We start from the raw sequence: 17258 nt of genomic DNA on the forward strand, positions 1-17258 counted from the left end.
AGAAGATAATCACCGAAGGAGCGTGAATGAAGAACAAGATATATTCAAAACTACAAACCCAAATGGAGAACGTGTGAGTGCTAATGTAGCGGATAGATTCATACCCTCAGTGGATTGGGCACACAGGGAGACCTGTAACACACTCTCAGCAGTGGGTTACCTACTTCTTCTGGTCAAAAAAGCTGATCCCAAGCATCGTCGGGCACAGCAATTGAAATTCAGGACAAGCCTGGTCTCACATGACAGCGTCCACCTCCTCAATACACCAGAGGTTGAAGCACAACCTCCAGAGCTAAAAGTACGAGGTGCTGAAGGTTGATTTTGAGACTCAAAAGGCTCCTGCAGGGGTTGTAACACACTCATATCCTCTGTGGATCGGCAGAGAGGAGGACACTTAACGAGACAGTGACCCAAGTGTTATGTTAATGCCAAAATTAAGTAAGTCTGGGCCAGGCAATTGGGGAAAGGAATTTGGATATATGGGAGATGAGCTTGTACCATGTGTCTTATTGCTCATTGCTCTGGGAAAACCCATTAGATCAGTTTCCGGCTTGGAGGAAACCTTTCCATGCTTCTCTTTACACCATAGAGTTCAAGTTCTTGATGGGGGACTAGGATTTCTGCACTCCCACTTGAGGAAAGTAAAGGAGAAATCCCAAAGACCGTTGAAGTCATGCGATGTTAACGGAGTACACGCCATCCTCCCAGGTCTTTGTATGGATCACTGGGCAACTGAGCTCCATCTGCCTACTTGGCAACATGACTTCAGTGAAGCCACAAACACACACACACACACACACACACTCTTGCCCTCAGATGGCTCAGGACCAATTTCTGATGGTGAGTTTCCCACTTGGAGGTTTGGATGTTATTCCTCTAAAATACATTTCAGGTAAAAATAATACAAATGCGAGTACCTGAGCAGATGACACTGGCATCCTCATGGTGAGCACAGTTATGTGTGCCCCAACCCTGGTGCGAGCACTGCCACAGAGAGGATTCATTCCCTCTGCACTGCACGTCATCCAAGAGAACACTTCCAGAGCCTTCACCAAACCGGGCATTCGTGGGGGCCTCAATGGCCTGGCCACACCCAAGCTGTCTGCACACAACCTCTGCATCAGACATGTCCCAGGCATCATCACAGACTGTTCCCCATCTTCCATTGTAACGGACTTCAACGCGACCGGAACACCCGTTCTGTCCATTCACCAGTCTCACTAATGGTCCTTGGAAAAACAGAGGGAAATTAATTTTCACCCAGCTCTTGAAGTTTGGGGTTCTTTTCTAGTTATGAAGTTGGCTCCTGTGGTTTTATGAAAGTTACAAAGCGGATATTTTCCTTTTCCTAAAATTGTATATTATTTGCACATAAGTATTATAGTTTTGGCAACAACATTTACCTCTGCGGGTTTCTGCCATTTCACGGCAATTCGGGTGTGTATGCTGGAGAGAGGAGCCCAGTAACTGCACTGAGAAATTATGGGCGCCTCTTTAACTCAGGAGGGAGAAGATAAGAAGAAGACCATTATTGAAAGGACAGCTGAGAAAAGGCTTACCACTTGGAGGGGCCCCGTTTGTTGGAGGTGATGGAGCTGGCAATGCAAAAAGATAAGGACAGTCTTAAAAATGATTCAAGATGATTAAAAGCCATCTTTATTAGGTGGACATTTGAATACTTTTTATGACGTACAATTGCAAGAATGAAAGACAAGAGACATTCACAAACTAGAAGATAATCACCGAAGGAGCGTGAATGAAGAACAAGATATATTCAAAACTACAAACCCAAATGGAGAACGTGTGAGTGCTAATGTAGCGGATAGATTCATACCCTCAGTGAATTGGGCACACAGGGAGACCTGTAACACACTCTCAGCAGTGGGTTACCTACTTCTTCTGGTCAAAAAAGCTGATCCCAAGCATCGTCGGGCACAGCAATTGAAATTCAGGACAAGCCTGGTCTCACATGACAGCGTCCACCTCCTCAATACACCAGAGGTTGAAGCACAACCTCCAGAGCTAAAAGTACGAGGTGCTGAAGGTTGATTTTGAGACTCAAAAGGCTCTTGCAGGGGTTGTAACACACTCATATCCTCTGTGGATCGGCAGAGAGGAAGACACTTAACGAGACAGTGACCCAAGTGTTATGTTAATGCCAAAATTAAGTAAGTCTGGGCCAGGCAATTGGGGAAAGGAATTTGGATATATGGGAGATGAGCTTGTACCATGTGTCTTATTGCTCATTGCTCTGGGAAAACCCATTAGATCAGTTTCCGGCTTGGAGGAAACCTTTCCATGCTTCTCTTTACACCATAGAGTTCAAGTTCTTGATGGGGGACTAGGATTTCTGCACTCCCACTTGAGGAAAGTAAAGGAGAAATCCCAAAGACCGTTGAAGTCATGCGATGTTAACGGAGTACACGCCATCCTCCCAGGTCTTTGTATGGATCACTGGGCAACTGAGCTCCATCTGCCTACTTGGCAACATGACTTCAGTGAAGCCACAAACACACACACACACACACTCTTGCCCTCAGATGGCTCAGGACCAATTTCTGATGGTGAGTTTCCCACTTGGAGGTTTGGATGTTATTCCTCTAAAATACATTTCAGGTAAAAATAATACAAATGCGAGTACCTGAGCAGATGACACTGGCATCCTCATGGTGAGCACAGTTATGTGTGCCCCAACCCTGGTGCGAGCACTGCCACAGAGAGGATTCGTTCCCTCTGCACTGCACGTCATCCAAGAGAACACTTCCAGAGCCTTCACCAAACCGGGCATTCGTGGGGGCCTCAATGGCCTGGCCACACCCAAGCTGTCTGCACACAACCTCTGCATCAGACATGTCCCAGGCATCATCACAGACTGTTCCCCATCTTCCATTGTAACGGACTTCAACGCGACCGGAACACCCGTTCTGTCCGTTCACCAGTCTCACTAATGGTCCTTGGAAAAACAGAGGGAAATTAATTTTCACCCAGCTCTTGAAATTCGGGGTTCTTTTCTAGTTATGAAGTTGGCTCCTGTGGTTTTATGAAAGTTACAAAGCGGATATTTTCCTTTTCCTAAAATTGTATATTATTTGCACATAAGTATTATAGTTTTGGCAACAACATTTACCTCTGCGGGTTTCTGCCATTTCACGGCAATTCGGGTGTGTATGCTGGAGAGAGGAGCCCAGTAACTGCACTGAGAAATTATGGGCGCCTCTTTAACTCAGGAGGGAGAAGATAAGAAGAAGACCATTATTGAAAGGACAGCTGAGAAAAGGCTTACCACTTGGAGGGGGCCCGTTTGTTGGAGGTGATGGAGCTGGCAATGCAAAAAGATAAGGACAGTCTTAAAAATGATTCAAGATGATTAAAAGCCATCTTTATTAGGTGGACATTTGAATACTTTTTATGACGTACAATTGCAAGAATGAAAGACAAGAGACATTCACAAACTAGAAGATAATCACCGAAGGAGCGTGAATGAAGAACAAGATATATTCAAAACTACAAACCCAAATGGAGAACGTGTGAGTGCTAATGTAGCGGATAGATTCATACCCTCAGTGGATTGGGCACACAGGGAGACCTGTAACACACTCTCAGCAGTGGGTTACCTACTTCTTCTGGTCAAAAAAGCTGATCCCAAGCATCGTCGGGCACAGCAATTGAAATTCAGGACAAGCCTGGTCTCACATGACAGCGTCCACCTCCTCAATACACCAGAGGTTGAAGCACAACCTCCAGAGCTAAAAGTACGAGGTGCTGAAGGTTGATTTTGAGACTCAAAAGGCTCTTGCAGGGGTTGTAACACACTCATATCCTCTGTGGATCGGCAGAGAGGAGGACACTTAACGAGACAGTGACCCAAGTGTTATGTTAATGCCAAAATTAAGTAAGTCTGGGCCAGGCAATTGGGGAAAGGAATTTGGATATATGGGAGATGAGCTTGTACCATGTGTCTTATTGCTCATTGCTCTGGGAAAACCCATTAGATCAGTTTCCGGCTTGGAGGAAACCTTTCCATGCTTCTCTTTACACCATAGAGTTCAAGTTCTTGATGGGGGACTAGGATTTCTGCACTCCCACTTGAGGAAAGTAAAGGAGAAATCCCAAAGACCGTTGAAGTCATGCGATGTTAACGGAGTACACGCCATCCTCCCAGGTCTTTGTATGGATCACTGGGCAACTGAGCTCCATCTGCCTACTTGGCAACATGACTTCAGTGAAGCCACAAACACACACACACACACACACACACTCTTGCCCTCAGATGGCTCAGGACCAATTTCTGATGGTGAGTTTCCCACTTGGAGGTTTGGATGTTATTCCTCTAAAATACATTTCAGGTAAAAATAATACAAATGCGAGTACCTGAGCAGATGACACTGGCATCCTCATGGTGAGCACAGTTATGTGTGCCCCAACCCTGGTGCGAGCACTGCCACAGAGAGGATTCGTTCCCTCTGCACTGCACGTCATCCAAGAGAACACTTCCAGAGCCTTCACCAAACCGGGCATTCGTGGGGGCCTCAATGGCCTGGCCACACCCAAGCTGTCTGCACACAACCTCTGCATCAGACATGTCCCAGGCATCATCACAGACTGTTCCCCATCTTCCATTGTAACGGACTTCAACGCGACCGGAACACCCGTTCTGTCCGTTCACCAGTCTCACTAATGGTCCTTGGAAAAACAGAGGGAAATTAATTTTCACCCAGCTCTTGAAATTCGGGGTTCTTTTCTAGTTATGAAGTTGGCTCCTGTGGTTTTATGAAAGTTACAAAGCGCATATTTTCCTTTTCCTAAAATTGTATATTATTTGCACATAAGTATTATAGTTTTGGCAACAACATTTACCTCTGCGGGTTTCTGCCATTTCACGGCAATTCGGGTGTGTATGCTGGAGAGAGGAGCCCAGTAACTGCACTGAGAAATTATGGGCGCCTCTTTAACTCAGGAGGGAGAAGATAAGAAGAAGACCATTATTGAAAGGACAGCTGAGAAAAGGCTTACCACTTGGAGGGGGCCCGTTTGTTGGAGGTGATGGAGCTGGCAATGGAAAAAGATAAGGACAGTCTTAAAAATGATTCAAGATGATTAAAAGCCATCTTTATTAGGTGGACATTTGAATACTTTTTATGACGTACAATTGCAAGAATGAAAGACAAGAGACATTCACAAACTAGAAGATAATCACCGAAGGAGCGTGAATGAAGAACAAGATATATTCAAAACTACAAACCCAAATGGAGAACGTGTGAGTGCTAATGTAGCGGATAGATTCATACCCTCAGTGGATTGGGCACACAGGGAGACCTGTAACACACTCTCAGCAGTGGGTTACCTACTTCTTCTGGTCAAAAAAGCTGATCCCAAGCATCGTCGGGCACAGCAATTGAAATTCAGGACAAGCCTGGTCTCACATGACAGCGTCCACCTCCTCAATACACCAGAGGTTGAAGCACAACCTCCAGAGCTAAAAGTACGAGGTGCTGAAGGTTGATTTTGAGACTCAAAAGGCTCCTGCAGGGGTTGTAACACACTCATATCCTCTGTGGATCGGCAGAGAGGAGGACACTTAACGAGACAGTGACCCAAGTGTTATGTTAATGCCAAAATTAAGTAAGTCTGGGCCAGGCAATTGGGGAAAGGAATTTGGATATATGGGAGATGAGCTTGTACCATGTGTCTTATTGCTCATTGCTCTGGGAAAACCCATTAGATCAGTTTCCGGCTTGGAGGAAACCTTTCCATGCTTCTCTTTACACCATAGAGTTCAAGTTCTTGATGGGGGACTAGGATTTCTGCACTCCCACTTGAGGAAAGTAAAGGAGAAATCCCAAAGACCGTTGAAGTCATGCGATGTTAACGGAGTACACGCCATCCTCCCAGGTCTTTGTATGGATCACTGGGCAACTGAGCTCCATCTGCCTACTTGGCAACATGACTTCAGTGAAGCCACAAACACACACACACACACTCTTGCCCTCAGATGGCTCAGGACCAATTTCTGATGGTGAGTTTCCTACTTGGAGGTTTGGATGTTATTCCTCTAAAATACATTTCAGGTAAAAATAATACAAATGCGAGTACCTGAGCAGATGACACTGGCATCCTCATGGTGAGCACAGTTATGTGTGCCCCAACCCTGGTGCGAGCACTGCCACAGAGAGGATTCGTTCCCTCTGCACTGCACGTCATCCAGGAGAACACTTCCAGAGCCTTCACCAAACCGTGCATTCGTGGGGGCCTCAATGGCCTGGCCACACCCAAGTTGCCTGCACACAACCTCTGCATCATTTATGTCCCAGGCATCATCACAGACTGTTCCCCAGCTTCCATGGTAATCGACTTCAACGCGACCGGAACACCCATCCTGTCCATTCACCAGTCTCAGTGATGTGGAAATACCCAGTTGAGTTGAGGTCGTGTAAACCGAATAGGCTGACAAGAGACATGAGAGAAAATAAGGTCCTAGTTCTGTTATATCTACTAGGATCTGTTAACTGGATGAAGGTTTTTTTTTGTGTGTTTATTTGTTTTTTAATCACAGAAATCCCATTGATGGCTAGATCTTTTATTATGAACAGATTCCGCTGAATGTAGTTGAGTGAAGAGTCATTAGTAAGTCAGTAATGGTTCCTGGATTCTTTGCCTGGCCCCAAACCCATTGGTCTGGGCCTGCCCTGTTAATGGTCTCCAAGGTACTGGCCACTAGCTGGGGATTACTGGAGTGCAATGCGATCATGCTTCGGTCCTTCCACTTTCCACCAGACACACCATCAGCACTCGGTTCTCTGGGGAGAGTGGCATATAGGAGTTGAGTCCAAGTACTTGATACCTGTTGGTGTCTCTCCTAGACCACAAAAATACCCAGACAGGGTTTGTGAGGAATCAAATACATCCACCTGTATGTATCTGGTGATCTGCATTGACTCTAAGACTTTGAATTATTAATCACAGCTGAAAATAATCAGTTTCTTTGTTTGATATTTATCTTGTGCTCTATATGTGCATAGCACTTTATAAACAAGTTAAAAAAAACCAAATGAGTAATTTCCTCTGCACTCAAAAAATTATTTAAACCATCATTTGACTGCTGGCTATATAAATGTTAAGCAATTTTTAGAAACATATTGAAGTTTAAGGGGGAAATAGGGAGTGGATATATAAATATATGGTGGGAAAATACTAGTAACTTAACAATATGCATATCTTTATGTGTGATCATAAAGAGAGTGTCTGTAAAATTTATCTTAATTCCTAATATATAATCTTTGTCCTTATCTTTAAAATGATGATCATAACATAATGATAATTAATGTGATAATTTTTTCACCCATAGGCTAGTGTGTCAGCTATAGTGAATTATATCTCGTAGTGGCATTCTGAAGTAATAAATGATGAAGAAACTGAAAAGATGGGGTAAAAGCTTCTGAGACAGTATAATGGATGAAGAAAGAAAGGACGCTACTGATAACTAAGATCAAAGACTATCTGGTGCTCTACCGCCTCTTGAGGTCTTCATTGCAGAATTTGCCCAGGATCTTAACTGAGTGTTGCCTCTCTGATCCAAGTTTAATGGTTCTTTCAACTTGGGCTAGTATGCATGGCTGGAGGTATGCGCTAGAGACTGGTTCTGCTTTCAGTTGGGTTGGTAACCTGCTTCCTTGGCAGTGAGGACACAGGCTAAATCATTTGAGTGCTGATAATCCTCAAATGCCTTTTCCTGTGCCCAGAAGGGCAGACAAGTTCTCTTACAATTCACTGGGAAAGAACGATAGAGTGGCTCAGCTTACTGCGGCACAAAGGACTATGGGTCATGTCCCCAGAAATCCTAGTGACATACATGGTGGTGTGCAGAACCATACAGACTAACACGGCTGCTACTCTGAAAACAGTAACTCGGGTATGGCTTTACAGCCTGGCTGCTCACACTTGGGCTACGCTAACCCACGTGCTCAGACCCTGGTGCAGATCATCCCAGGCTAACTTCAATGAGGACATACCCTTCGGGTCCTATCACCTTTATCTCCTAAAGTACTGAGTTACAGCACTTGCATTGTACACTGCTACAACCTCCATGTCTGAGGGGGTTTTAACTCCGAGATTCTATTGTACTGTTTATAAAAGCTACATTGCTTATCAGAGACTCAGTCCTGCAAGCCTTTGCTCATTTGAGTAGTCTCAATGATATTGAAGTCTTGAGTTTGCAGGATTTTAGGTCCCACATGAATTTTTCACAATTTTCCCACTCCGAGATCACTTGAAATACCAATAGAGGCTTTAAAGACCTAATCTGATTAAATCACATCAGATCCTAGTGAAGTCAGGTCAAGTCACAATGGGAATCCATTGAATAAAGACAAAGATTATTAGATTTCTGCTGTGCTTGGATTTGACCACCTCCTTGTAGTCCATTTTAATCCTCTTTGATGATGAACACAGCTAAGGGCGGCTTCTCTCTTGTTTTAGACCTAATTAAATGTAACCATCTTTTTCATCCTAAACTAAGTACATTCATCTATTTCTTCTTCTAATTGATAGACAAGCCCTTATCAGTAACATCCATGCTTATCCTTTGAGATCAGAATCTCTTATTCAAGCTAACAAGATTACCTGAAGTTTTTGATGTAAAGTTTGAAGAAACAAAGGCTCAGTATTTTTAACCTATATGCTGCTGTTTTGTCTCCTCGTCTCTGACACTCTGCTCCTTGTCATCTCTATATACATTTTAGAACCTCAAATCTACTGGGTGACCTAACTGATGTTCCTGAAATGCGGCACTCCCCTGCAATGGTTGTAATACAGAAAAAAAAATCACCAACATTACTGCTTTCCATTTCCAATTTAGAATATGCTCTCTGGGAAATTGACCTCAGTCATGGCACCAAGAGATAAACTGAAATAGAAGTTTCATTGTACTAAGCCATTTAGCAATTTTCAGTAATATTTTTACTTCTATTAGGTTCAGTTGCCATCAGTTCCCAACAAGTCACGTCTATCTACGCCTGTAATAAAATCCAGCCTTTAATATTTTTATACAAGAATGAGAAAAACATCTGATAAATTTTAGACATAATACCTGGGTCATGCAAGATAGCGGCACTTATTAGTAGCATCCAGGTGAAAATCATTTGAGGTCCCATTTTTCACAGAGTTTTCTGCTTACCTAAACAGATGTAGTCTCAGAATTTATATGAATTCTAGTCTATATAGGAGAGGGCGTGCCATGTAATTTGATCTTGCTTCTTGCACTTCCAAGTCAATGCCAAGGAAGTTTTCCCAGGAGGTTATTTTCATTTCACAATGTAACAATGTACATCTATAGATCTAGATATCCACAGATGGCTATCGCTTCAGAGAAGACATTGGACTGATTCCAAACAGCCACCAAATACCTTTGTGGTCACTCTGATGTGATTGTTCCAGGAAGTGGTGGCTTTCAGATGTAATGACACCAAGTAAGGATGGCATAACATCAACTAATAAGCTTTCCAAATGCCAAAGTGTCACACTGGAGGAGTCTATTATTGCAGGAATTACATCAAAAGATTGTGGAAAGGTCTCAATTAACAAATTCCCACCTTGTCTCAGAACACTCCAGTGAAACAAAATACTCCGCTGCTCATTGGTACCTGAATTTTCTCCAAGTGGCTTTGGCTCCTGTTTAGCCTGGAGTGAATATCTCTGTTTATTCATGAACATTGTCCTGCCTTTCAATTAATTGTTTTTGATCTTAGACCTGGTATAGTAATTAAACAGTTTCTCATAAATGATGATGGCCCACACAGGAGGAAGTGTCTGTTCCCTGATCAGTATAAGTAGGGGCATAGCGAGCAGATCGAGGGACGTGATCGTTCCCCTCTATTCGACATTGGTGAGGCCTCATCTGGAGTACTGTGTCCAGTTTTGGGCCCCACACTTCAAGAAGGATGTGGATAAATTGGAGAGAGTCCAGCGAAGGGCAACAAAAATGATTAGGGGTCTGGAACACATGAGTTATGAGGAGAGGCTGAGGGAGCTGGGATTGTTTAGCCTGCAGAAGAGAAGAATGAGGGGGGATTTGATAGCTGCTTTCAACTACCTGAAAGGGGGTTCCAAAGAGGATGGCTCTAAACTGTTCTCAATGGTAGCAGATGACAGAACGAGGAGTAATGGTCTCAAGTTGCAGTGGGGGAGGTTTAGATTGGATATTAGGAAAAACTTTTTCACTAAGAGGGTGGTGAAACACTGGAATGCGTTACCTAGGGAGGTGGTAGAATCTCCTTCCTTAGAGGTTTTTAAGGTCAGGCTTGACAAAGCCCTGGCTGGGATGATTTAACTGGGAATTGGTCCTGCTTCGAGCAGGGGGTTGGACTAGATGACCTTCTGGGGTCCCTTCCAACCCTGATATTCTATGATTCTATGATTCTATGATCCTGTGGCACTGGAGCTGTTTCTATGCCATGTCCAAGGTAGATCAGAGCAGTTTTGGGGCTCTTCCAATCTATGCTTATTTGTCATAATCTTCAACCTGCCATGTGTGTCATCATTTATTGCTGGAAAACAGCCGTGGAGATCCTGTTGCTTTCTGCTCCCTTTTAACCCTGGAACTATTAAAAGGAACTAAGAAAAGGAGGACTTGTGGCACCTTAGAGACGAACCGATTTATTTGGGCATGAGCTTTCGTGAGCTACAGCTCACTGCATCCGATGAAGCGAGCCGTAGCTCACGAAAGCTCATGCTCAAATAAATTGGTTCGTCTCTAAGGTGCCACAAGTCCTCCTTTTCTTTTTGCAAATACAGATTAACCCGGCTGCTGCTCTGAAAGGAATTAGTTACACATTAGGTGTTCACTCAAAAGTATGATCATCATACTGTGGATGTATCACAAGCTCAAGACACCACTTAAAGGTCACCCATATTGTCTACCTCATAGTCCCTATAGTACAACTTCATGAACTTTGTTTCTTACCATTTGGATCAAACTCTGAGGTGCAGGCTGAACAAAATGTCTTGGGTATTTTTAATAAAAGCAGAAGAAATGAAGGGTTATGTTCACAAAAACCAAGGAGGAGGATACGGTGATGGCGGAACTCCCTCCCTCCCGCCCACCTTAGACTCTTTAGCCCAGTGTTTAGGGCACTCACTGGGATATGGTAGACCCAGATTTAAAACTCCACTCAGAAGCAGAGACTGCAACACAGGCCTCTCACATGTGAGGTGAGGTCTCTAATCACCAGGATATTAGATATTCCGGAGTGGATGTCTCTCAATCTCTCCTGTTGAAGGTGTTCCAACTTTGTATAAGTGAAATAAGTGAAAAACTAAAGAGTCATCAGTCCCAGTCCCATTGAAAAAGAGACATTAATTCTATGGGCCTGATTCTCCATTGACTTCACAGGAGTTATTCCTGATATACACTAGTATCAATGAATGGGGAATGAGGCCCTATTAGTCAACCTAGAAAAACAAACACTGCTCTCACTATAGTAAAATAAGGAATTTAGGGAAAAATCACAAATGATTCTGGACAAAACCTGAAGTCTTTACCAAGGCAAGTCTCCCATGTAATCAATAGGAGTCTTTCCTGAATAAAGACCTCAGGATTTAGTCTAAAATGTTAAAAGCCTGAATATTCTCAATGAAATGACTAATTGAACAAGCAGTTTAGCATTGCTTCCTCCAAGGATAGGAATTCAGATTAAAATCAGTTTGCAAAAACCAGACTATTCCCTTTATAAGTGAAATCAGACTGTAACAGAACAAATGATGTTGGCGTTATGCCGACAGCTTTATGAGGGTCAGCCCTTGTGCAAACACTGCCTAAGATAGAATTAATTCTCTTTGCACTGCATGTCACCAAGGGGAATATTTCTTGAACCTCGACCAAAATAAACATGTCCTGAAATGGCTTGCTCACACTTGTGCATCATTTAAGTCCCAGACATCACAGACTGTTCCCCAATTTCCTTTACAATATATTTCAATACGACTCTCACATTTGCTCCTTCAGTCTCAGTGACATTTCTTGGAAAGAAAAAAGAACATAACTGACGCTTTGTTTTTCAGTAAATTAATGCAACATTTCTGTGGGCTGAGAAAAGTTCATGAAGAAGGAGTTAAACCATCAAAGTGTGACTGAGTTTCCTGTGAATCTAATGAAACATGTTTCAGAATTTATATACTTACCGATCTGAAGGGTGTGCTGTGCAATTAGATCTTTGTTCTCTAACTTAATGGATTCTTACAAAACAAATGCGCTATGGGATACATTTAAAACATGTTTTTTTGCAAAGGTTTGTTTATAATAACTCTGGTTTTAGTTCATCTTAATTTTTTAAAAATAATTTCTTCTTCCACAGACAGAGTTAGATTCTCTCCTCAGTGTTCCTAGAGAACAGCCACTTACATCAAAGGGAGCTTGATGTGTGCACTCAGAGAGAAAAGGGATATTTTAAAGCTAGGAAATTTTCCACCTTTCCATTTTCCTATAGTTCTATTTCTACAGAGCAGAAATGGACCAGAATCTAGAGATCCCCTATTGGCAAGTACAAAAAGCCAAGCGCATACCAATGGATTACAAGGCTGGGGGGCATCATTTGTTATGGGGCCAAGGGGCTGTTGCCAACCCTGACTTTGGTTTGTGCCCCCTGACTTTTCATAGGTCTATATGCTCCATTATGTCTTCCACTACCCTGCTAATTTTGGTTGTGGTCATTCGGAAAGCAACACCCATTCTACCCACCCTCCAAATTTTTCTGAAATGACCCCACTGGTCAGACCCTCAGCTGGTATAAGTCAATGTAACTCTACTGACTTCAATGAAGTGACACTGGTTTACAGTGCCTAAGACTCCAGCCCTCTGAGTCGAACTGCTATGGGATGATGCCTGCCGGTGGTGTCTTCTAGGAGATGGTTCCAGCGATGATGTTAAAGACCACCCTTTTATATTTCTTATTCAGCGTGTACATTTCTGGAAGTAGCATTTAGAGTCCTGCAATGGGTGGTGCCAGATGAGCTGCTGCAGCATCTTCAAGTCCCACTGATTTCAATGGGGGAACCTGAGGACTATCGGCACCTTGCAGGGGGCACTCAAGACTTCACACAGTCAGGCTCTTGGAGAGCAAGTACTTTCCATAACAGTTGTAAAGGAAAAGGATTAGGGAAAGATCAATCAATCTTTATTTTCTGGCAGATAATATTTTTAAGGAGCTAGTTTATTGCCAAAAACGTATCTACAGTTTAATGTAATAATAAGCTAAAAGTTTCGAAAGGTTAAGTTTCAGTTTAACAGATAAGTTTTGATTTCCTGCAGGGGAAAACCGCAGAGAAAGACATTTCTACTGATCTTCGCAGCATTGGCATGTAACAACTTCCTTGTCTCCTATAATAACTCAGACCTCTTAGACAAATACAACAAACACTTATGAAACAAAGAAAGCCTGTTTGAAGTTTGACATAGGGAGGGCACTGATCAAGTGCTTTGGTTAACACATACAATGATGCACACTAAAAAACTTTCCACTGCATGGTCCAAGTTTTTTATTCATTTAAAAAGAAAACAATTTTTTTTTGGCTATGATCTTGCAATTGGACAGATTGCTGAGCCTGATCATGTGGATCAGGTTACTAGATTAGGGCCTTAGAGCCCAGATCTATCATGCTTAATCATGTTGACTAGTACTTTACCATACAAGGAGCTGCAAGCAGAGCAAATCTGTGTCCAAAAATGCACAGGAAATGTACAGTTTTTTGTTTGTATTTCATTCAGTTTTCCAAACAGCAAAATGTACTCATTAGGCCAGACAGGAACTACAATTTGGTAATAAGCAATCAATATAGTATAGAAAAAAAATCAGATGTGTGACAGATCAATTCAGTAAACAGCATAGGAACCACTCAGAAAACCTAAAAAGCATTTAAGAATTGTGCTTAAACCATGTTAGAATGAGACATACATTCTGCATTTATTCAACTTGGAAAATCAAATGTTGCCCATTTATGCTGAAAAATGATGAATTAAAGGCTAAAATGAAAACAAATGAAGTAAAAAAATCTAACCCTGAACAAAAAAATGAGCATGATTTATTTAGTATTTTATCCTATGCAATGATTTCCAAACTGAAATTAATTTGCAATAGCCACAGTTCTACAATTAAGCCAAAAATTTCGAACATAGGTACCTGCAATGAGGAACATATATTCATAGTAGGCACTAGGCACGTAAGTGGAAATCAGTGGGAGCTTCCATATGCTCTGCACCTTTGAAAGTCAAGTCACTTATTTTGACATCAAGCCGTAAGGCAAACTGTGACCATCAGGAGGATGCCAGTGTTACCTGTTCTGGAATTTAATAAGTCAAAGTTATACAAGAACCACCCTCTGTGATAACAATTCACACAAAGGGTCTATCTCCTCTACACTGCAAATCATCCAGGAAAACTCAGCCTGAGCCCTGGCCAAAATGGGCACTTTGAGGTGCCAAAATGGCCTTTCCACAACTTAGCTGTCTGCACATCTCCTGTGCTTCTCTCCTGTCCCAGCCATCATCACATACTGTTCCCCAGCATCTGCTGTAATAAATTTCAACACAGCCTGCACACCTGTTCTCTCCATTCACCAGCCTCAAGAACGTATCTTCAACACACTGGAAAAAATGCATGCCAGTAAGCAGAGAGACATGTTTTCTATTAGCAGTTGCAGAATGGTTACATGCCATTGTGGGCAGTCTTGTCATACCATCCCCTCCATACACTTATCAATCTCAGTCTTGAAGCCAGTTAGGTTTTTTGCCCCCCACTACTACCTTGGAAGGCTGTTCCAGAACTTCACTCCTCTGACAGTTAGAAACCTTCATCTAATTTCAAGCCAAAAGTTGTTGATGACCAGTTTATAGCCATTTGTTCTTGCATCCACATTGGCACTTAACTCCTCTCCCTCCCTGGTATTTATCCCTCTGATGTATTTGTAGGGAGCAGTCATATCTCCCAGAGGCTCCACCCCAATTGCTCATTTTTCTGGACTGGGAGTAGGGCTGGGGTCAGGCTGTTCACTCTTGTGCTGGCTGCTGCTTGGCTTGGCCTGGCAGGATGATCAGGTTGATTCCTGCCATCAGCTGGGTGAGCTGCTGGCCCCTTATTGGGTGGCTAGCTCTGCACACTCTTGCCATTTGCTCCATGACTGGGCAAGGGGCTTTGATCCTGGCTCTTGCTCTTGTTCCCTGGTTACTGCTGACAGGCCCTTGCAATCAGATGCATACAGCACTGCCCACTGTCACTTCAGATATGGGCAGGGGATTATGCTCCAGGCTACATCTCTTGTGGTTAGAGTAGTCTGGGCTGGGTCTACCATGTAGGTCATCCTTTACCATACAGATGCAGACTTCAGTGTTTCCTCAGCTCTTCCACTCAGGAGATATAAGCTCTTAAGCCCAAGTGGTTGAGAGAGCAATTAGAACCAGGAGCTTCCTGGCTACAACAGATGACTGAGCAGGCCTGGAGCAAGGGATTGGATAGGAATGAATGCAAGAGAGACAGGCAGGGTCAGTTAAGGATGGACAATACCAGGACATGTTTGTAAAGAGAGGGAAGTGAGCCAGAGGAGTGGGAAAGGCTTGGTATGAGGGAGTGAAAGCGGTAGTGTGGAAGGAAAGGCAGTAGGCTGGAGGTTAAAGAATGGAAGTAACGTGCTGAGGGGTTAGAAACGGAGGATAGACTGGAGACAGGGAAGAGAAGGGAGGGTGATGGGAGAGGGAAATCCAGGAAGGTCACACTGGAGCTTGACACACTTCACTTTGCTGAGATTCCCCTACGCAGAGAGGGAATGCGGAAGAAGGGTTTGAGAGAGGAAGGCAGCAAACAGCTGGTGGGTTTTGTGAGCATTGAACTCAGGGAGGAAGGAGAAGAAGTTGTTTTATGAAGAATATGGCAGAGTTGAAAGATAAGGCTATGAATTTGCAACTGTAGAAACTTGCTGTCCCAGGATTTCCTATCCCCAGGCATTCAGCAGTGTGGGAGCAGCCGCTGAGGCAGTAAATGAGGAGTGAGCCAGGCCTGGGACTGGTGGGAAGCACAGTGTGGTAAAAGCATGGGACAAAAGTCCAGTGTGGAGTAGAGAATTAAACTGAGGGAGTTGACCATGGAGGCAGCCGTGATGAGAGAGCATAAGAGTGGATAAAAGTCATCAGGGAACTCAGCTAAGCTGGAGGTCCAACATGAGTAGCCTGCACAAGTCCAAACACAGGAATTAAGGATGCTATTAACAAAGATTCTGATGATTCAGAAATGCATCTCAATTTCCAGAGCTCAAAGAAGATTACTTAAACTAGCTTCTTGCAGCTAATATGTTTGCCCATAACATGTTAATGTATCACTCAACAATAATTGATTTGCAACAGTAAATACTTAACATGCATAAAAAAAATCAGAAGGTACCTGAACAGATGACACCAGCATCTTTGTGGTGATCACAGTTATGTCTGTACCACCCCCCGTTGAGAGCACTCCCTTTGCACTGCACTTTATCCAGGAGACTACTTCTGGTATCTTGACCAAAATAAGCATTTCCTGGTGCTGAAATGGCCTGTTGACATCCTAGCTGTCTGCACACAACTTCAGCATTATTCATGTCATAGGAATTATGACAAACTGATCCCCAGGTAGCTTTGGAATAAACACGAACACGCAGCCCTTAATTTGTGATGAAAGAGGTGCTAGGGCTCAAGCAATTTTTTTACCTTCATCACTGACCCAGCCAGCCACGAGGTGCCGGGGCTATGAACTGCTAAGCCTAGAGGTGCTGGAGTCAGCTCTGGCAAGCCCCAGCACAAATTAAGCCCTGCTAACACGACATTCCCATCGGTTCATTCCTTTAATCAGTGACAGTTTCATATCTTTGAAAAAACGAAGGAAAAATATTATGGGTTGGCACCTTTGTTAATTTTTTAATGTTAACCTAGTTTATAACTAGCTGATGAAAAAATTCTTAGACCCAAGAATAAATGTAAAATGAGTACAGTAGCCTAGTGTAAACGCTACCATACCTGAAAGCACTAGGCCATAACCACACATTGAATGAAGCCAGTGGGGTTGTATGTAATTACCTCCGCCTCTGCTATATATAGTCAATCTCCAGAATACATTAGTGAAGCCCTTATACAAGACAGGAATTAAGCTATCAAAAATATAAATAAAAACTCTAAAAAATGAACAATGTCTCTGGGATGTTATAATTATTCCCTCACACCAGAATCTAAAACTTAAAATTAATAGTTC

General features: G+C 43.0%; 1 protein-coding gene across 1 annotated transcript in view; it reads right to left on the reverse strand.

The window, feature by feature from the left end:
* Positions 1-841: 841 nt before the first annotated feature.
* LOC140915208 (scavenger receptor cysteine-rich domain-containing protein DMBT1-like) overlaps positions 842-17258 on the reverse strand; it is a 193417-nt gene continuing 177000 nt past the window's right edge. The window contains 8 exon segments of the mRNA XM_078853931.1: positions 842-1220; positions 2630-2944; positions 4360-4674; positions 6082-6444; positions 6709-6856; positions 11908-11992; positions 14385-14739; positions 16419-16646. Coding sequence (XP_078710057.1) covers positions 889-1220; positions 2630-2944; positions 4360-4674; positions 6082-6444; positions 6709-6856; positions 11908-11992; positions 14385-14739; positions 16419-16646 — 2141 coding nt within the window. The 3' untranslated portion in view covers positions 842-888.

The sequence above is a fragment of the Lepidochelys kempii genome, chromosome 7 (genome assembly GCF_965140285.1).
Source record: "Lepidochelys kempii isolate rLepKem1 chromosome 7, rLepKem1.hap1, whole genome shotgun sequence".
In the NCBI taxonomy this organism is placed as follows: domain Eukaryota; kingdom Metazoa; phylum Chordata; order Testudines; family Cheloniidae; genus Lepidochelys; species Lepidochelys kempii.